General features: G+C 37.5%; 1 protein-coding gene across 1 annotated transcript in view; it reads right to left on the bottom strand.

Annotated features, from left to right (window-relative positions):
- Positions 1–329: 329 nt before the first annotated feature.
- The window catches only part of LOC135226087 (uncharacterized), a 24,997-nt gene continuing 2,404 nt past the window's right edge, over positions 330–22,922 (bottom strand). The window contains exons 2-13 of the mRNA XM_064265545.1: positions 20,538–20,653; positions 19,788–19,838; positions 19,054–19,195; positions 14,916–15,055; positions 12,399–12,542; positions 10,524–10,637; positions 10,049–10,249; positions 7,681–7,778; positions 6,913–7,052; positions 4,601–4,818; positions 2,983–3,251; positions 330–727 (exon numbers count right to left, since the gene is read on the bottom strand). Of these exons, the coding sequence (XP_064121615.1) occupies positions 533–727; positions 2,983–3,251; positions 4,601–4,818; positions 6,913–7,052; positions 7,681–7,778; positions 10,049–10,249; positions 10,524–10,637; positions 12,399–12,542; positions 14,916–15,055; positions 19,054–19,195; positions 19,788–19,838; positions 20,538–20,653 (1,828 nt within the window). The 3' untranslated portion in view covers positions 330–532. The remainder of the gene's footprint in view (positions 728–2,982; positions 3,252–4,600; positions 4,819–6,912; positions 7,053–7,680; positions 7,779–10,048; positions 10,250–10,523; positions 10,638–12,398; positions 12,543–14,915; positions 15,056–19,053; positions 19,196–19,787; positions 19,839–20,537; positions 20,654–22,922) is intronic.

Raw genomic sequence — 22,922 nt, forward strand, 5'->3', positions numbered from 1 at the left:
AACAAATTACATACAGTTACTTCTAATATCTGTAACCGGTTTATTCAACCCTGAACATAATTCATAAATAAGTACAAATAACAATAGCAATTAAATAGATAGAAAAGATTTACCAGTATTTGCGGTGGTTTCTATTTCTACAAAACTTAGGGTTTGGAAGGAGAATAAAAGTGAGAAAAAATGTCACTTATATATGATTACTTATTTAAACAGTAACGTTTTACATATATATATATATATATATATATATATATATATATATATATATATATATATATGTGTGTGTGTGTGTGTGTGTGTGTGTGTGTGTGTGTGTGTGTGTGTGTGTGTGGGAGTGTAAAATCCAAACAAGAACTTTTAAGTTGCGCATTCAAGTGCAATATTGAAATAACTGATCTTCAATAAAGATGTCCCATCGCTCGAGAGTAATATCATATATATCCTCCAGCCCAGATGATTACGAAACTTCAGTTTCCAAATAACAAAATTAATAAATACAACATAAATCTCTTTATTTCAACAGCGCAACAAATTACGGCAGCGCCCAAATGATCGGAAACCTGGACGTTTCGTTCCTCAGAGCGAGGCTGAGGAAGCTGGACTCCGGTTGGACCCGCACGAAGAGGCTGGTCAAGTCGTGCCCGCAGACGTTGACTGGGGTGCCGATACCCGTGACGTAGTAGGCACCGGACGTGTCCTGGCGGATGAGGGGCGCTCCTGAGCCAATCTGGGAAGGTAGAATAAGTGAGTTTCAAGATGTAATTCCGCACTGATCGAAAATCATGTGATTTCTCGAAAAGGCTTTGACGATTGAAAGGAGCGGGTTGAGTATGAAGTAAGATGACCCGTGCTATTGAAATCTACAACAAACCACAGCAGATTGTTGCAAGAACCAGTGCATCACACTGAGGTCCCAAAGTTGATGTAGTAAGAATCAAGGTAATATAACATGAGTCGTACTCTTTTTTACCTCGCAATAATAATCCGTTTCTCATAAAAGGTGGCCTTCCCAAAGTAAAAACAATGAGGTCCTATGTAGAAAACTTCCACAACATTAGCAGTAAGTTCATCTGCTTCCCGTTCAACCCACCTACGCACTGCGTCTTTCACTTCTCTCTTTCTCCCGCGCACTCTCTCGCCTCCTGGATATGAAGACCCTTCTGTTCCAGTACTTCGTCCAATACTTCTATCCAAATCTGTGGGCGTTCATTTCTTCCGTCGTCACAACAACTCCCATTAATATCTTCTTTTGACTAACTTGTTGCCACCCCAAAAACCCCATCCTCTCTTACGTACCCAATGAGTTAAGCAATGTAAGGGAGTGACTACAATGAGGTGCAATTTATCAAAAACGTTGGAGGTTTTAACTCCAAAAAATGATATTTAGCTTCTCTACATGCATATATCTATCGAAAAGGCCACGCTTGTCGAGGTCACTTGCCTTCATATTCTTAGCCTGAAAGTAATATGTTTAATCTTCACTGTGGTCTGTAGAGATCTGGGAAAGAACGTTTTGCAGTGTAACTATGAGATTTTTCGTCCAGATCCAAAAGTGGTTATTTGATTATTAATCATTAATCACTTCCATCGATAAATTTATCTGGGTATGATTTTGCGAAACTAAACGAAGAACTGTGGGAACTGATGTTTGCTGATGATTTAATCATTATAGCAGACACAGAAGAAGAACTGTAAGAAAGGTTTTCAGCAGGGAAAGGAGCCTTAGAAAGGAAGGGACTGAAAGTAAACATAGGAAAGACAGAACTAATGATAAGCAGTAGAGAAGGACATAAGCAATAAACATTCAAGTAGAAGATGGTACAATGCTAAAGCAGGACAATGAGTTTAACTACTTGGGATCAATAATGACAGAGGAGGAAGGTACTGGGAAAGCAGTGAGACAGATAGTGAAAGAAACATGGCAAAAATGAAGTGAAGTAACTGGAGTTGTTTTAGACAAGAAAATGCCATTAAAGCTCAAAATGAAGATATATAAGACAGTTATCAGGCCTGTATTGTTATATGGGGCAGAAACTTGGGTACTTAAGAGGAAAGAGGAGGGACTGTTGGAAAGAACCGAGATGAGGATGGAGAAATGGATTGCTGTAATATCACTACTGGAAAAAAGGACGAGTTCAGATATTATAAGAATGTGTGGCCATTAAAGTTCAAAATGAAGATTTATAAGACAATTATCAGGCCTGTACTGTTATATGGGGCAGAAACTTGGGCACTTAAGAGGAAAGAGGAGGGCCTGTTGGAAAGAACCGAGATGAGGATGGTGAGATCGATTGCTGGAATATCGCTTCTGGAAAGGAGGGAGGGTCAAGATATAAGAAGAATGTGTGGTATATACAATGTAAAGGGAAGGCTAGAGAAGCTCGTCTGAGGTGGAACCAATCTAGAGAGCTAAGAGAAGTTCGTCTGAGATACTATGGCCAATTAATAAGAAGAGAGGAGGTGGAACCAATCTAGAGAGCTAAGAAGATGCCAGTGGTGGGGGGGGGGGGGGGGGGGGGGGGGGCGGCCGTCAGCGGATCAGATGGATGTGGTGAGGGATATGGATGAGGTGTGGTTAGGGGACGACTATGCAAAAAATCGAATAGATGGAAAAGATTGACTCGAGCGGCCGATCCTGCTATACAGTGGGATTAATAAGGTCGAAAGACGAAGAAGATTTAGTGAAAGTAAAGACATCATAATGGTTATTGGTTAAAATGACGTATAACATCTTTATCTGTATTAAGGACGTATCAACCTTATCTACTATTTTTATCTAATCCATTACACCTGCAAAAGTATTTCAGAAATGGTTATGAGTCCCCCTAATCATTTTCCATTTTATTTTTCTACGATAGAGATACAAAGACTGGCAAGTAATAAAAAGTGGCCCTTAAGAATAAGACAAAAGAATCTAATGACCGAAGAAACAGAAAAGAATGATAAGTAAAGAAAGGGTTAGAAAAATATCCCTGGACTTACCGAACAGATAGGGTTAGCATTCCTTTCGACTCCCGCGCAGACATAATCGTTTCTGTTGAAAGAAGGGACCGTTTCCACCCAGTCCTCTTCTTCGTCCTCTTCCGCTCGCACTCCATGCATAACGGCGTCCAGACGGGCGACCGTCGTGTTGCAGACGCTTTCGTCCGCTAATTCCACTTCGGCCACCATCAGGGAGGCCGCTACTTTCCTCCGGTTGACCATTGTGTTGTGCCACCCGGCCACGAGACTGGTTCTCAGGAAGGTGTTGTCTGGAGAGGAGGAGTTATGGAAATTTTCAAGGTGGTGCTTTGATAGATACACCAGCTATGAACACTGAGTGATGTCATCCGAATGATAGATAGGCTATTTCTTGTCAAGATATTGTTAAAAGAGAAAACGGCACAGTAAAATAAATATAAATGTAGTGTTTTCTTTGGTACAACAGAAAAAGCGAAAAACCTTTTGCACTGTTTCAAACAATATACAAAATATAAGAAATAATTCATAATGTATAAACTGGTATACCATGCTAGTCGCATACTAAACCTATTTTCGTGAATTTTCCTAAAATCGCAAAGAAACTACGAAAACAAAGGAAGTGCTGCAACAGATACGGCAAATAGAAAAGAAATAAAATATTTCACTTGACACTACATGAGCTTAAACTTTTGTACATGTGTTTGGTTAGCTTTGGTGCTCAACGAGCATTTAATGACGAGGGTGCTAACCTAACAGGTTTTTTTTTTCTGTTTCTAGCAGAAGACGCTTAGGGATTTATCAGTTCTATGGGTGTTTATATCCTACTACGAGCTTGATGGCACGTGCTACGCTGCACTGGAACCAGGTGCTGCTCGTTATGTCTCCCCTTCCCTAGCAATCCCCTACCTACCCCACCCCCACCCGAGGCGGACAGACAAGTTTGGAGGAGGGGGGGGGTGGATGTGTAATGTCTCCCATACCTTCCCAACCCACTACCTACTCCGCCCCCACCCGAGGCAGACAGACAAGTATGGAGGAGGGTGGATGTGTCATGTCTCCCCTACCTTCCCGATCCCCTTCCTACCCCTCCCCCACCCGGGGCGGACAAACAAGAAAGAGCCACTCGTATTTTATCATAAAAACATATACGCTTTCTTAAATGTTGACACATTAACCAGCAATCTTTCATTAAAGACCGAAAAGAAGAAAAAGCCCATCTTCCACCGAGTTCGAATGTTCGGATGCGACTTTGATGACCCAATAAAGCTTTGAAACTGACCGTGCATCTGTGAATAGAAATGATTAGCGTAGACTCGATTACTTTTTTCTTATCTCTCTCTGCAGAAAGGTTCTCACTTCAACTTATAGCTATGTATATTTAGACTCATTATTATTATTGTTGTTGTCACTGTACTCACATTCATATGAAACAACCTGTCATATAAAACAATACAAAAGGTAAAAAATAACACGAATGGAAAAACCGGTAAAGTACACGAGAAATAATAAAGAAACAAGCATAATCAATTCAAGAAGTAAAAGAAAATACGTTATACATTAACAGCAGAAATGAGCACGGATGCGTCTACTATCTCGGCAAAGACCAAAAATTCCCGGGAAAGTCCCAAATGTAACTCACATCTCAGCGGAAGGCAAACAGGTCTGACGGCCCTGTTCATTCTCACGGCTTGTTTGAGCTTAACGACAGCCAGGCTTTCCCGGTAGTTGACGGGAGAATAGTCGAAGGAGAAGATGACCTTCGCCACCGGCACCTCGCGGCTCTCCGTCTCCTTTCTGGTGTTGAGGTCGTGGTCCCCGACGAGCACGGACAGGCTGGTAGCTGCGATCCTGTGGCCACTGGAATCACACACACACAAAAAAATATTATTATTATTATTTGCTGGAAGAAGACCTTCATCTATACAGGTTTTATTGAAAATAATAGCTATTTCAGCCGCATTTATTTTGTAGAGAAGTTTCTTTACTTCTTTTTATTACTGACTTTTCTTCTGTACTCAAATTGGCTATTACAACGCCGAATGGGGGATTCATGTCAAAAACGTGGTAGTGTAAAATACAATTTGACAAATACCATGGTTTTTACATGACTCCCCCAATTTGGCGTTTTAATAGCCAATTTGAGTAGAGGAGAAAAGTCAGTAATAAGAAGAATAGAGAAACTTCTCTGCAAAATAAATGCGGCTGAAATAGCCATTATTTTCAATAAAACCTGGATTATTATTATCATTATTATTATTATTATTATCAATGCCTGGCCACAGTCCACTTTACGAAACATTATCGTCTTATTTTATGGAGGCGAGGTATCTAGAAAATGCCTTGCATTTTGGATATATGCCAAAAAGGTTAAACTTTTTTTTAAGAGACTTTCACGGAGCCGTCACTCACATCATAATATAATGGGCGTAATGTCTGTCTGTCTGTGTCATTCAATCACGGCCAAACGGCTGGTCAGATGGGCATGAAACTTGGCAGGGTTATGTTGGGGTCCCCTAAGATGGTTTGTAATGGTGTTTCATCCAACCTACCCCCCTCCTTTGTAGGGGGTGGGGGTGAGAAGGGATTCCCTGAAACAGCTGTTTCTGGCCGTGAAACGAGGCTGGTTATTCCCGTAGACTTTACGAATTTTCATACATAATTTCTGTACAAATTCCCCGGAGAAAGTCGCGAATATTTCAGCTCGGACACAATAGAAGATGAAAATTATCATCAATATCCGCAAGATTTTTTGAATAACTTAAATCCATCGGGACTGCCAGTGCACAAAATAATGTTGAAGAAGTACTGCCCAGTATTGTTGCTTCGGAATTTCGGTCCTGCCAATGGACATTGCAACGGAACGAGGTACACCGATATGGAGATAAACTCCCACGTCATCGAAGCAGTGATAGCAACGGGCCCTCACATGGGCAAACGTCTGTTCATCCCCTGGATTCCTCTGATGCCTTTGGACAACCAGTTTCCGTTCCAGTTACGGCGCAGGCAGTTTCCCATCAACCTGGCCTTCTCATTCACTGCAAAAAAGTCGCAGGGCCAAACTTTGGATCGTGTTGGTGTGTTTCTGCCGTCACTCATGTTCACGCATGGCCAACTGTATGTGGCGATGAGCAGAGCAACTAACTCTGCCAACTTGAAATTAAGTTGTGGACAAACTGATAATATTGTGCACAAAGAGGTTCTGTAGTAGGTATGTATAAAAATCGCCCTTATTCTAATATTGCTGAACAAATAGTACATATAAATTTTCCACTTCTGCACCCGTATTTTATCACCCATCGTAGATGGGTTGAATGACAGAAAAAAGTCTTTTTGCCGCTGGGAGAGGTATTAAGAATATACCATACACAAGAGCCCAAAATGGTTGAGTCAACTAGGAAAAAATAGTATTTTCTCCATGTAAGGGCCTTTACTGAACGCACCCTTCGATCCTGTGAGGGCGCCAATCCTCAGGAAAACATATACCTTACATAAATGCCCTACTGAGTAGGATCGCTTGGAAAGGGTGAACAAATGTGATCTATGGCCTCGGAATTTTAATGAGGGCTGTCGACATCTCAGACGTTTGATGATTAAATCACTGCAAGACTACATGGTCATTCCTCTGAAATCATTAACACTGACGGCTTTTTGAGGAGGACCTTTGTATGTCTCTTGGTACTGAATTAAACGGTACCATTCTTACACCAAAACGGAGGGAAGCCAAAGTAGGGAATTCCATCTCTTTCCCTGTCTCCTCCCTCGCGGCTAGATTTCTGTTTTTATTATTTCTCACCCTCATTCACATCCTCCTTTCACTTTGGTTCTCTGAACTAAATAATAATATCAGTATGCGTTTCATAGACCCGAGGGCTCCGTACCGCAATGACCACGTCCAAAATAAACTACAATGTTACCGATAACAGACTATTATTCACAATAGGAATCACTTACGAAGTATAGGTGATCAGGCATTCCACCGACGTCAGGACGTGGATGTCACTCAGCAGGACACCGCTGCAGGGGGAAGGTATCGCTTCATCTGCCGAGGAGGTTCCTCCGCCGTCGCTGAAATTAGACCTCCTGATGGCTACCTGAAAAAGAGGAGCAACAACAGGCGTAACGAGGATGCCGTCGCGAATACAGGTTCCAGAAAAGATGGTATTTTCTCAAACGGGGAGAATTAGTCCTGGAAGATGAAGAAGGAAGCGTGGAAAATGAGAAAATGGTTGTTTTACTATGTACATGCTGGTGAAACTGATGATAGACACCCTGAGTTGATATTCATTGAAATGCAACCAACGAGCGAATTCTGCTCTCAAGTTTTCTCTCCGAAATACATTACCCGTCTCTCTCTCTCTCTCTCTTTTAGTGCTGATCTTAAAAAGGTTGATATGTTTTGATATTGTAAAGAAATTGCCTTTACATTAGGGAAAATGAACGAAAGCTTGGTTTGTGGAAAGGAAGAAATGAAGAAAAATAAAAGATTGCTCGATCAAAAGCCTGAATCAAAATAAGAAATAAAGACTTTGTAGAGAATCGAGTGTGATACGAATTACAAACGTTCTTTGAAAGAACGTTTGACTGGTACAGACAATTAATTCAAAGAAACATTTTGGCAAAGTCATCTCTTACCCATACAGGAAACAAGCAGTGAACGCTAAATGGTGGGGTTAAGGTGGTCTTATGCTATAGCATTAGAAAAGAAAAAACGGCGCTTACCATCCAAGGATACTCGTTGACTTCTGCCTCCTCCTCAACGGCCCAGGTAGGGGAGGTGTTCACTGCTGCTTCGTCACCACGGAGGCGTTTCGTTAAAGCTGTTCAGTTGATCAGAGAGAAATCAAGAGAAAATTGCAGGTTAAACTTCAGTTTTTTAGATACGAACATACGCAATGATGTTCGGGATTTTCATGACGAATATTACAATTCTACATCTTATGTTATAGTGACCGAAAACTAATTAACATAACTTAATTCGGAGCTTTTATTTACTGATAATAGCAATGGCATTTACTTGCGAGTCTAAGGACTGGTTCAAAGCCACAAACCTGACAATATTTACAACACTGTAATATCATTCATTACGAGTATTTTTACCCGGCAATTTCAGGTTTGCAAAGAGACCTTAAGCTTGAGTCGTCCTGGTTTTTGTATTGTGTTTTTGTGAGGTAAATGCTGAAAGGGATCTTCTAGGAATTTTTTCCATTACATAAAAACTAAGAAATAAATTGAAGACGTAAGTATGTAGAACCTTCAATGGTCTTTTTCTCTCTCTCCTCTGTATGGGAAACAGGCTCTTCATCTTGGGAACCTTTATCTGACCTGATGTCTCGGAATGGTCCGTACCATATTTATGGTTTGCTGGGTAAAGGCAGAAAATGGCACAAGATCGTCGCAAAAATATAGGATGTCACAGCCTCACTATTGCTTTTCCATTCAGAGAGAGAGAGAGAGAGGAGAGAGAGAGGAGAGAGAGAGAGAGAGAGAGAGAGAGAGAGAGAGAGAGAGAGAGAGACTTAGTATAGGAAACTATTACACATCGGTGTTGTGTGGACAAAGGGAGCTTCTACCTCCTCAATTTATTTGAACAGAAACTTGCAAGCCACAAATGTTAAAAAAAATCTTTAAAAATCGCATTTAGGATAACTATACAAATACAAAAATTAGTACAAGCACTATCCTTTATTTGCTCTTTTATTCCCTCTTTTATTGTAATTTTTATTACCATCCTTGACTGCCGAACCTATGATTCGCAAAAAATTGCACATAATAATGTTATTTACCCCACCATTGTGTGCAAGTCAAGCCGTTTATCGATCCTCATAATTTTGTAAGAAGATCCTTCGTTATAATTTTAGATTCAACCTAAAAGTCGTACGTTAATTTTTATATCTAACTTTTACCCTAATAGCCATACGTTACTTTTATCCAGACATTATTTGTTTTGCGTCTGTTAAGAATTGATAAACGAGAGCACAAGAGTAAAGTATCTATGATTAGCACAGGATGCTCAATGGAACATCTTACGTGGCATAAATCCACCTTTATTTAGCAACAGAGATTATGTTACAAATCAAAAGTCAGTTCATAATCGTCGTTCTATTGTTTCTCTCGATGGACCTGGCAGAGACCGACGGGGTTGGAATCCTACTACCCTTATCTAATCCAAGGCAAAGAGACTTTACCTTGATATAGCCCAGGCCCTAAAAGAAGAAAAATAGTGGAGAAGGAGAACGAGTGAGGTTTCATCCAGAAGAAAGTCAAAGAACCTCTTGCAGAAGGATGGGAGATGGCCTCTGTCACAGCTACAGTTTTCTCTCATGAAGCCGCTGCTTTCCTTTGAGCAAAGGCCTAGGCCTATGGTTAATGAAATTTAGCGCCCAGGAAAGAAATTAAATAGGAGGTAAAAAGGAAGAGCCCGACCTTCTAAGACAGTGGTTTCCAACCTTTTCTAATTCTCGTCCCCCTTTATTGAATGGCACATTATCTGCGCCCCACCCACTTCCTTAGATACTGTAATTCACTGGCATTATCGGCACATGTCAATAATTCACAATATTATAGATCTATATCTATATATATATATAATATATAATATATATATATATATATATATATATATTCATATATACTATATATATGTGTGTGTATATATATATATATATATAGAATATATATTTTTTTTATATATATATATATATATATACACACATATATATATATATATATATATATATATATATATATAAATATATATGTATATATATATATATATATATATATGAAATATTTTCTCAGTATTTTGAAATCCTGAATTCCATCATAACTAATAGTTTCCAGATATAATTATCCGCTTCATCAACCATTTGCGGACCTCCCCGCCAGCCCTTCGAACCCTCACAGGGGGGCGCGCCCCACAGGTTGGAAACCACTGCTCTAAGAGATGGCATTATCTATAGATGTTTCATACAGAAGCACCATTTTCTAATCTTAATTTCATCTCTCCTGTTACGGACGATGTATAAGCATATTTCTCTCCGGAGAAGACAATATCACCCGTTGTTATTAGCCTTAATTATCAGCTTACCTTTGGAGTAAGGATCGCTTCTCCTCTTGAGGATCTTCATCAGCCTTTTCTTGATCTTTTCCTCGGGGGAGCGCTGCCTCTTTGTTGCGTCACTGTCCTCAGCGTCGGAATCTTCGTCAATCTCGATTCTCTTGCTATTTTTGACTGTGGGAATTGCTGAGAGCTTTTCGTCTTCAGCGCCGGTTTCCGCCTCAGGCACGGCTAGTAACAGATCACATAATTAATAGCTACTGTTTACACTCAGGGATGAAAATATTCGCATATCAGAGTTGACTTTGGACAGATGATGTGACTCACGTAATGTATCAAATTATGTGTGGCATGTCTCACTGGGTAAGAAGAACGCAAGTCTATCACGAAGCCACCTAGTAAGTCTAAGAACAGCTCGAGATGTGACAAATCCACCACCTCTAAAATAAGATACGCGGAAGAGAAAATGGGGCGCCAGAATTATGAAGGTTCAAGGTAAACTCACTGCGTCCTTGTTTGATTGAGGCGCTCAGCTCAGTTCTGCCATCTTCGTCCTCCTGCCGGAGAGCCCGTTGGCGAGAATTATCGGAAGGGTTTTTAATCCCGCAGTGGTTTGGGGCTGAAAGTGAAGAAAGGTATTGAATAACTGATCTCTAAGCTCAGGTGATACAAGAAATAACCAGGGAAGAAGATGACCTCCTGAATAATAGCAGAAGTGTGAGATAAAGTATAGAAACAAACATTTTATTTTACACAGGGATTAAGCCTACAAACTACTTTGTTGTTGTTGTTGTTGTTCTTGTTGGGGGTAGGAAAGGTCTATGAAAGAGCCTGAAAAGGTCCGAAGAAGGTGTTTCGCGTCAAGTTAAAGACTGAGGAATTTTAGGACAGGATATTTAAGATTTTATTTATGAGAATGAAAATGTAAAAAGTAAATAGTGTGCATGTTCAAAAAAACAGAACAATTATTCTTCATAAAATAAAGCATATTTATTTTAATTTTCGTTGCTGAAACAAGCGTTATTTCAATGACCGTAGATTTTAGCACGTGACACAAGTAAGCTGGAGGTCGGACACGCCTTGTTGTATACCAAATAGTACAAAAAAATAACCAGTCGATCGACTCAGAAAGAAAACTGGATTTATGTTTAGTAATAAATGAAGGAAAGGTACCATAGTTATGTAATGGAACATTTGGTGGGACAGACCGGACAGTTGATTTTGCAGGCATTAGATAAAAGCAACAGATCGACTGAGAAAGATGAGATAATTTCAGAGCTGAGGGAGAAAGTTGCTGTCTGGTAAAGTGCGAGAAATAATAATCTACATGGGGCAGAACCTCTCGAAATTTAAACGGTCACTTGAGACCTTTGTTTGTTTTGAGGGTTTGAACTTAACATGAGGCAGTACAATAGAAATTTATTATGTAAATGCATGCTTAATTTTAATTGTACTTATGAGAATGTGTATAAAATTGTATTATATATATATAATGAGAGTATACAATATAAATATGTAGTATATATATACATATATATATATCCTATAATATAATATATATATATATATATATATATATATATAGAGAGAGAGAGAGAGAGAGAGAGAGAGAGAGAGAGAGAGAGAGAGAGAGAGAGAGCCTTTTTCTAGTTATTTTTTTACCAGTTGCACCATATGCAATTGTAATAGCCACAATGACGTAACTTCTCGATGACGTCACACTTTTTAGATTAGTTCGTCACTGCGAGGCGTTGAACCTAAAATGTGGATCAAATGATGCAACAACCCCTTTTGCCAGAGTCCAGAATCGAACACTTCTCAACACTAGGTTGGAGTGGGGGTAAGGAAAGGCACTGTCTTTTGGGGTTTCTTAATTCTATCTGCATTTCGGATTAAAGACCTGTTATTGACTAACATATGCAAAGTCTGTGAAGATACCGAGAGGTTAAGAAGTCATCATGTCACACACACACACACACACACATATACATACACACACACATATATATACATATATATATACATACATACATATATATATATATATATATATATATATATATATATATATATATATATAAGAAGGATTGTCTTAATGAAGACGAAAGTGCTTTGATTTCTGCCTATTATTTTCCTGTGGTATTCGCTTATTTAATGAAGTCACGTGCATCTACTGTGATTGCTTAAGCATATATATATATATATATATATATATCCTATATATTGTATATATATATAAAACGAGAGAGAGAGAGAGAGAGAGAGAGAGAGAGAGGAGAGAGAGAGAAGAGAGAGAGAGATCACTCATACTATCTTTTCCACCGAAATGATTTCATAATCCTTCTACTAATATTCAACCACCTCTTGGTGGCGCACTTACATCTGTAACTGCCAGTCAGGTTGCCGCACGCGATCTCCTCCACGTTGATGCTGAAGGCCGAAGGCACAGTTGGATTGAGAGTGAGCAGGAAGGTGATCGGGTCCCTTTCGCCCTCCTCAGATGAGGCCTTCATTTCCACGATACCTGAGAGTGGAAAGACGAAACGAAATGTGAATGCAGATACCATAAGGAAGCATGGTAGCAACGTGCAGGAAACAGAAGAGTGACCATGGCCATCACATCACGAATGGACTGCAGACCCTCTTCATGAATACAAAGACAAGATCTCCGAAAGACTTACGTAATTAGTTCGTGATACAGGATCAGATTTTCGTTTGTGAATGATGAGCCACAAAAGTAGAAAAGCTGCTAACTTTGCACTTTATTTTCGTTTCATAACAAGAGACTGTTTGCTGCCCCATAACAAAATCAAGATGAAGTTACCAGCTTAACTTATTGAGATAAAATTATAAAGCACAGCCTGTAATTAAGATTGAGTTAGTAGAAAACAGAATTTGATATATATATATATAGTATATATTCGTGTGTGTATATGCATATAGACATATACATATATAAATACATACATATATATATACATACATACATATATATGTACCATATATATTACGAGTTAATGGAAAATACTACTACTTCTGTCTTGAGAGTATCTACCTTTTCGTTTGTTTTAGGATACAGGGTATCTGCATTTATGTACCTACGTTCCGCTGCTGTCGCAACTTCTCATTAAAGCAATGTAAAGAAAAAATATTCAGTTATTAAATTGTGAGAGAAGAGAGAGATGAGAAGAAGAGAGAGAGAGAGAGAGAGAGAGAGAGAGAGAGAGCCAGCATTGCTTTACTCCAGGCTACATTCAGCCATCATGACTTTTTCATATTCTCTCAAAGTTATATAAATATCTTTCAAGGCATTAATCATACCCATCAAATCCGTATATCATTGCATCTAGACTACGGACATATTATTACTGTCGTTATTATCGCTGACGTAGTTGACGGTTATTATTCATATATTCATTCACATAATTTAGTCATCACATTTGCTACGGAGTAGACCCTCTCAATTCCAAAAGCAGAGAAAATTATAAATAAGGAAAAAAATAGCGATTTTCATATGCCTCAAGTGAAGAGAAAGAAAACAAATTACAGAAATGCGAAGCTAAATAGTTGGTGAAAGTCCTCCGAGTTATTATTCGTTCTCATAAAGTCCTTAGTAAATCAGTTGGAGAATTTAGCTTATTATTATTATTATTATTATTATTATTATTATTATTATTATTATTATTATTATACCGGACTTAGAACAGGGTTGAACAGGAGAAATAGTACACAGTGAGGCTCGAGTGGAAAACTGTCTACAATCTATTAGGAAGTCCGTAATAAATCAGTTGGAGAATTTAGATTTGCAGTTGTTTTGAGGAGCCTGGCCTTCTTTCAGACTACATCGATCAGCATTGTTTGTTTGTCTGTTTGTTTGTTTGTATGGTGTTTTTACGTTGTATTGAACCAGTAGTTATTCAGCAACGGGACCAACGGCTTTATGTGACTTCCGAACTACGTCGAGAGTGAACTTCTATCACCAGAAATACACATCTCTCACCCCTAGTCTCTATCAGTTTTTATATATAACTCATATTGTCATGCTTTGGAATTCTCTTCTTGTTTCTGTTTTCCTCTCGTTTATTCTTGTTTACTTCGGACCTGGGCTAGAAAATGGCGTTAAGATGCACGTCCATTGGCGTTTTGTTTATAGAAAGAAAGCACTGTAATCATAAATGTAAATGAGTTTAACGAGAGTTCTGTGAGCAAATGTTAACAAAATGTTACTTTACATTTCCAGCATAGGATTTGTGAAACCAAGTCAGACTTGAAGAAATCAGCCACATTTGAAGGCTGAATCGAGGTTAAATTCAACAGGAGATTACAGGAGGTAAGAGCGGTTCCTAGACAACTGGTTCATGAAAGTAGGTCCTCGATCTCTTCGATTCTATCAACTCATTGACTTTCCATTATCCAGGCTCTGCTCTTGATTGACTTTTTGTGTTCACTCTCTAGTTGCCACGAATTATAACATTTTTCCTTCGTCATAAAACATTAGAAATCTCTGAGCTTCTACTTTTACCTCCCGGCCTGCTGGCTACTGGATTAGACCTACTTTTCCTTGAGCTCCATAAAGGACCACCTGTCGAAATGTGCAGCATCATTCACAGTGAGGAGATTTCTTTTATACATTTGCGTGTGATTGTGCCTGCTTGTATACCTAGACCCTAGCTTAGAAGATACTGTCTGAATCCGTGTACTAGAAGATCTGATAAAAGTGAGATGTCTTCTGACTTTTTTTTTTCGCATGTGCCTGTATGGAGCCACGGGTACATACTTTATGTCTGTCTTTTATAAATGAACATGATGATGCCATTTGCATGATCAGCCCTACTGAAAATTCGGTTCTCATTCGCCTGAATTATCTTCGGTCTTGTAACGAAGACTGTTTTCATACCTTCGAAACCTGTCAATCCAGAGCAGAGGGGCCAGGAGACGGTCCTTCCATGTGCCAACCTAAAGGACGGAGTGGTCACGTCGCATTCTGTTATTGAGTCGCGCCGTGGCGTAGCCGTATCGACGTCTTCGAAGTGCACTCTGCAAGAAGGAAGGAAAAGGAGGCCATTTGAACTGATATTCTCGGAATCATGACGATAACTATTAAGAACATATAACAAGTAAAATGGAATGTGAAAATTCTCATAAACCAAGTACATTCCATATATATTACGACAATTTTACGAACAAATAGTTAATGTGAATTCTCGTGATTTATTGTCGTGTTAACTCATTTGCTTTCGTCTAAACTTCTTTATTAGTTATTTTCTATATTTGTTTTTCTATATTTGTTTTTCTAACTGTGGGCACAAATTATATCAATGCCGAGCCATTTTCCTCTATTCTTCATGGAAAACCTGTTGCACTTGGGCAAGAAGATTGCGAATGAATTTGGATCACTTGAAAGTTCAGTCGTATGATTCTTATGATATTGTTCCAGACTTGTGTACAGATACTCCTCTAAATTCAAATTATGAATGTCATCAAAATTTCGGAAATGTAATGAAAGGTCGCTCATGAGCGCCAGAGGCAGGTTGATCAATGTCCTAGGACTAATATTTCTTTGGGGTCGTTACCTTTATGATATTTATGACCCTTTGTTCATGTTTTAACGGTCATCACCAAAGGGCTTGTACGAAACACGCTGCAAAGGTGGATACATATCGGGACACTTACACCCAAGCCCACTCTCCACCCATATAAGGACCAGGGAGAACTAAGGAGTGGCTGCTGATCACTCCCATCCCTGTGAACTTGGGGATGGGAGTGATCAGCAGCCACTCCTTAGTTCTCCCTGGTCCTTATATGGGTGGAGAGTGGGCTTGGGTGTAAGTGTCCCGATATGTATCCACCTTTGCAGCGTGTTTCGTACAAGCCCTTTGGTGATGACCGTTAAAACATGAACAAAGGGTCATAAATATCATAAAGGTAACGACCCCAAAGAAATATTAGTCCTAGGACATTGATCAACCTGCCTCTGGCGCTCATGAGCGACCTTTCATTACATTTCCGAAATTTTGATGACATTCATAATTTGAATTTAAAGGAGTATCTGTAAGTTCTAAGGGATTACTGACAGCAGTAAGAAACAAGTCTGGAACAATATCATAAGAATCATATATACGACTGAACTTTCAAGTGATCCAAATTCATTCACAATCTTCTTGCCCAAGTGCAACAGGTTTTTCATGAAGAATGAATGAAAATGGCTCGGCATTGATATAATTTGTCCCCACAGTTAGAAAAACAAATATAGAAAATAACTAATAAAAGAAGAAAAACTGTGGATATGTAGCTCCTAAATTTTCGTTTTAGTCTCCTTTTTTTTCCATTGGAATTTTCACAATAGCTTTTTCATATTCTTTACTGTGCTTTTGTTTTCCTTTTTTACCACGGATATAGTAATCATAAGATATTCTCTCTCTCTCTCTCTCTCTCTCTCTCTCTCTCTCTCTCTCTCTCTCTCTCTCTCTCAAGCGCAATCTAACCTCAAAATTTGACAGTCGCAGATAAACATACAGTGACAGTTTGCCAAACACAGTTTTCGTACGAAAATACGTTAAATAGTTAACTCAATAATTAATTCTCTAATATATTTTATAAGTTATTAACACTTAATCTATTAGTGATGACAATTGCTTGTTATATGTGATTCTCATTTTTATTTCATTAATTTGATATACTGTTAATGACCTTACTATTTTAATATTAAACATAATGAGTTATTAATCAACAGGAGTAACGGTCGTATTTGTCATTTATGAATTTCATGAGTTGTTGATGAACTTAGTGAAAGTAATACGCTATGGATAAACGTTTTAACAAAAGTTAACAAGTTGTTATGTTATAATCAATGCTCTGGTCTTTAGGTTTCAAGGCGAACGAACAGAAAGGAAAAATAAATTGCGTGATAGGTAGTAAGCACAGATATGAGAGATGAAATTGCATTTTGTTAGATTTTATATTCTATTAATTTGCCTTTCATTAATATTTGTTTTGTTAGTAATATTTGTATTTTGATTAATATTTCTCATTTTCTCTGCAGATCGTTTGCTACTTTATTTAACCTGATTTTTTTCCCGTTCAAATTATTTATACGAAAATTTTTTTCCGGTGCTGTGAACAAATGTGTGTTAGCCACAGCTACAGTAAATCATGCTGACTGTCTTCTGTCTGTAAAGAATTTGATCACATTATAATGAACAAAAAAAAGAAGAAGAATAACAAGAAGATTAAAAGGACGCTAAAGAGGAAGAATTGGTAATTCTACAAACAAGAATATATAAAGCTGACTCAAACGTCCAAAGCATCAGAAAACAAAACGTCGTGGCCGTCATTTATCAAAGCAGGGCCCTTTGAAATTAAAGACAAACAGGATTGTAGGCGTGCTTGAGTGTTGTTAGACAAAATACAGAGTTTAACAAAGAAAGCTTTCATTTAGGCTACGGAGCTAGAAACGGCAAGGTAATGCCAATCATGGGAAACGATACACACTGACTAGAATTGTTGTAGCTTGCGATGACGTACGGGTCATCCCAATGAATGTTTTTTTTTTTTTTTTTTTTTTTTTTTGACGTCCAGTCCTTCGATGGCTGTATTTTGCAATCCAATGGTACCGTCTAGAGTAACTCATGAATTCATTTATAACAATGGCATTTACGATTCACTTTCTAGAGACGATAAAAAGACAGCCATTCTGTAATTCCATATTCGTTGACAACTTGTAAACTGCTACGTCATTTTGACAGCAGAATGCTCACGAAGGATTTCAGTGCTTACTTGAATTAACGCAAACAAAAATCGTTAGTACTGCAATTATTTAAACTAATATCCAACGCATTTCTTATACTTTGACGTGGGGGTGGACCAGGAATTATGCCCCTACCTTCGTTTTTTAACAAGGCTGGTATATACACGATTTAAGTATACAGTGAGTATACAGTTGGTAGCATGTTGGCCGAGTATTCTCGGGGCCAGCTTTCGCTCCCCTTCGTGATAGGGGGTTGGGGTTACCCAGCTAACATCCGATCTAGAGGCAATAGCCTGTGGCAGAACTGAACCACCAAACTTCAACTAATTTAACTTTTATCTAAAATTGTTAGTGATTAATAGTCATTTATTAGTTTGGAAGGTTGTACTAAGACTCGCTAGATTCTTACATTAATCTGGTACCGTAAGTAGATCCATTGTTATATTTTTTGTTACCTAGGCACTCGTTCTTTGAACATTTTCCGACATCCTTCTCTTTTATGAGTAAGATTTACGTCAATGGGGAAACTATCACCTATCAACTGATGGATTGTTATTTTCCAGTTTCTTGGCCACGGAAGTTACAGAACCCTAATCTCCATCTGTTCTGTTAACTAAGATCAGCCGCTTTGCGAGTCGTTGGCGAAAGTGGCAAAAAATTCACACCACAAAATTATTAGTTTGTTTCGCTATTTTTCACCATTTCCTCGAAAGTGAAACAAAATTGCCGTTATAACCTGTCATTCATTCTCTAGAAGTAGTCTGCTGGTTCACAATTTGATTTTAAGGTACACTAAGGGACAGTTACTCGCACTATTTCCTCAATAATTGTCAAGAGTTACCCCACTTTCACATATATAGGCTGCAAAGGTGGGCGCAGGTAATATATATATATATAATATAATATATAATATATATATATATATATATTAATATATATATATCATTTTGTCAAATGTATTCAGGAATGTAACAACTAACATTCAAAGTACAAGCAGAATACTTGAACCTTAACTAATCTCATGTTACACGTATAGGCAAGGTTTGATTCGAAGAATGCGCCAATTCGCGCAAGACCCCATCACCCACGGTACAAATTTCATTAGTTAGCAGTTCATAATCGGGATTTGAATCTACCTTGCTGGTGTTTCGTCGTTTCCCTACTAAATTGAGAGACACTCGTGCTAGACTCTTTAATCGGGGCTCAAAGACGTTGAGCAACAAACTCGCTAAAATCTTTCATCCGGACCTGGGATGAAATTCTGATTCGGTGGCTTTGGCATACTCACCTGTAGCCGCAGGTTGAAGATCTGGGCGAGACGCGAAGGGTACACCATCGAGGGAGCATCGTCTCTCTAGGGTAACTGTCGCTTTGCCACGTGATTCGTCGGGAGCTACTTTGTCCGCCACATCTGACCGTGTGGGCCCTCCCTGCATTTATGGAAAATACGAAAGTCAGGTTATCTCATTCTTTGATGACCCATGGGGCTCCCTTATCTAAGAATAATAGAGACACGGTTGTTCTGTACTGTTTAACATGCACACTATTAATCTTTTATATTTTCGTTCTAATAAAGAAACCATAAATATCCTATCCTAAAATTCCTGTATATTTTAATCCTACCCGAAACCTTTTTTCAGACCTTTTTAGGCTTTCCTATCCCCAGATATCAACAACAACTAAGTAGTTTGTAGGCTCACTCCCCGAGTAAGTGAAAAGTTAATGAAGTTGTAAAATATAGTCTCAGATCTAGTTGTTAAATTTGTAAACAAGAGGATTGGCTAGCTACATTAATTTAACACTAAATCCACTTATTTATTAATTACTGTACACCCTAAATTTAGTGAAGAGCAAATCTAAAGAAGTCATTGGTACTTGATATGAAATATATGATATATGGTACGTAACATGTGAATTATAAAAATGTTATCTAGATTTTAGGTTCATTATACTTTGCAAATCATAAAACAACGTTTGTTAATACTGTCCAGTTACTGACTAATAACTTAGGACTTTACTTACCCAAATTCAGAGTATTTCCAATGTTGAGGTTATTGAGGAAACTCATTATACCTTGAAAAATACGAAATAGAATCCATTAATACTATGTAGCATAATAATAATGTTATATATATATATATATATATATATATATATATATATATATATATAATATAATATATATATATATATACTATATATATATTATAATATATATATATATATATATATATATATATATATACATATACATGTATATATATATATATATATATATATATATAAGTATATATATATATACTGTATATGTATATATATATATATATTATATATGTATGATATATATACATATATATATATATATATATATATATATGTGTATATATATATATTATATATATATGTATATATATATATATATATATATATATACATGTGTGTGTGTCTGTATTTGTCTGTTTCATTGATATCTTACATTACATTTTTTCAATCAACTACGAAGATTAGTACTGACGATCTTTATACTATATGGCATACTAATGCGAGATAAATATAAATAGTTATTTACATATGTATATGTGTGTATTCATATTTTTATTTCTTTGTTTAAGTGATATCTTACATTGATATTCTTTTAAATAATCTACAAAAATTAGTAATGAAGATTACCAGTCAATTTCAATTTCTCTCTCTCTCTCTCTCTCTCTCTCTCTCTCTCTCTCTCTCTCTCTCTCTCTCTCTCTCTCTCATGAACGAGTATGAGTCTCTTACCGTTCTCGTTGTTCTGGAAGTATGATCCAATAGTCTTGAGATGCTGATCTTCAACATTTTCGTTTCCCTGTGACGCCACCCCTCTCCCCAATGCACAAAGCAGCCAAAGAATTATCCTGCAATAATAATAATAATAATAATAATAATAATAATAATAATAATAATAATAATAACTCGAGAACATCTCAACATTTTTTTAAAAGCAATTCTGACTTCGTCTAACTCAGGTTTCGGCAAACTTTATCATTTTGTCGTATTATCTGATGAAATACTGATAATTACACTATTTGACTGACAGAAATCCCCTTACCGAAGTACACTAGAAATGAATGTATATCGGCTAATGCGTTGCCAGTAATGGAAACGTAATAAGTTGAGGGTTTCTTCTCTGCTGGAGCTTATTCTTGCAAGGCTGGGAAACCACACAGGTGGTGCTTTAGAACTTTCGTTTCCTACATCATTGTCAGTTGCCAGAGCGAAGGCGAAGTCATTTGTTGTGATAGCAACCGTGTTAATGATATTACGAAGCAGGCAGACTTGCAAAATGAGTTCCTAGGATTTTTTTTTCTTTTTTTTTTTGGAGAGGTCTCTGCCATTACGATCATCAGATGGATGTTCCATATTACAGTCAAAACTTCTAGGTATTACAGCTGCCCTGAGTATCATAAATAGGAATAAGGACAATGCCATAATAGCAACAGATAACCTGAGTGCCCTGCAATCACTAACACCGAGAAAAGCTGAATCAAATATCATAGTGAGAAGAGCTATAGACCTGCTATCACAGATCAGACGAGCAGGCAGAATGGTTGCATTCATATGGGTGCCTTCACACATTGGAATCAAAGGAAATGAGAGAGCCGACGAGCTTGCTAAAGAAGGCGCAAGGAAGGAGAGAGTGGTTTAGAAACTGACATCATCCCTGAGTATGTTGAAGGACTCGGTTGGAATGGAAATAATGCGAAGATACAATGAGAGAATAGAGATGCTCAAAGAAACACACTCATCAATAAGAAAATACCTTGAAATTACTGGAGGAAAACCACCCGACTACAAACTTTGTGGACTGGAGAGCAGAAGAGAGCAAACAACGTATAGCAGATTAAGGATGCAGAGTCGATACCCTTGGGAGGTACTGCCAGCTGTCAGTCCATCAGAAACATGCTGCAGACTATGTGGAGAGTTAAGGAAGCACACTCTAAGTCATTATTTCGTGGAGTGTGGAGAGATTACTCATTAGAGGCCACAGGGACTGAGTAAAGTTGACCTACTCAAGCATTTTCTGCAACCTAGTGTGCTGAAAAGGGTTATCAATACGCATCCAAAATTTTGCTTGCTCCAGATAGTCAATAGACTTGTATATAATGTATCATGTTGTACAAAATCAAATTGTAGTATGTTTTATTCGGCAGTTACCTAGTAGTATAAGAAATAACTGTTGTAATTCTACTTTGTTTTTATAATATTTTCTTAAAATCTTATGTTTTGACCTCATCTAAACGCAATTCTTTCAGCAAAATAATTATCTATATTATGCAGTAACTATATTGTAGTATACATCATATTCTTCATATTGTTATGGGTCTATTTTTTTATAACATTTATTTAAAATATTATATGTTGACCTCATCTAAATGTAACTCATTCAGTTAAATACCTATATTAGCATATTGAGCATAAACTACATTGTAGTACATCCTATTTTGGAGCTTCGTGTTAACATCATTAAAACTGTTGTATATCTAATTTTTCTTATAATATTTATATAAAATCTGATGTGTTGACCTCATCTGAATGTCATTCATACTGTCAAGTAATTATTTCAAGTTTTAACCTGTAATAAAGTAAAACATTGCTCATTATTTACTGAATAGTATACCACATGTTACTCCGTAGCAATTGTGTACCTCAACAGAAACCTGATAAAATGTGTATTTTGTATAGTAGACATTAAAATAATTTTTTTTATAGATAAAAATATATAAATGTTCCATATCTTGTAATACTTAAGACTAATTATACAGTGCAATCACTTAATGGGTAATTCCTACTCAACATATTGTAATTTCCCAATATAGTTATCCATAAGTATTTAAATTTTGTAATACTACCTGAGTACCATATCAGCCCTGATGAATGACGTTTGTTTAGTAATCAACAGGATGGAAAAGGTATGTCTAATATCACAGCCAATGGCATTCATTCAAGAGGGGGCTTTCCCCCACCCTCAGATCTTAAAAACTACTGAGACTAAAGGGCTGCGAATTGATATGTTGATCAGCCACCCTCCAATCATCAAACGTAGCAGATTGCAGCCATCTAGCCTCAGTAGTTTTTATTGTAATAGAAGGTTAAAATTTGTCATGATCGTGCGCCTGGCAACGA

Source organism: Macrobrachium nipponense, chromosome 14, assembly GCF_015104395.2.
Source record: "Macrobrachium nipponense isolate FS-2020 chromosome 14, ASM1510439v2, whole genome shotgun sequence".
Lineage (NCBI taxonomy): Eukaryota > Metazoa > Arthropoda > Malacostraca > Decapoda > Palaemonidae > Macrobrachium > Macrobrachium nipponense.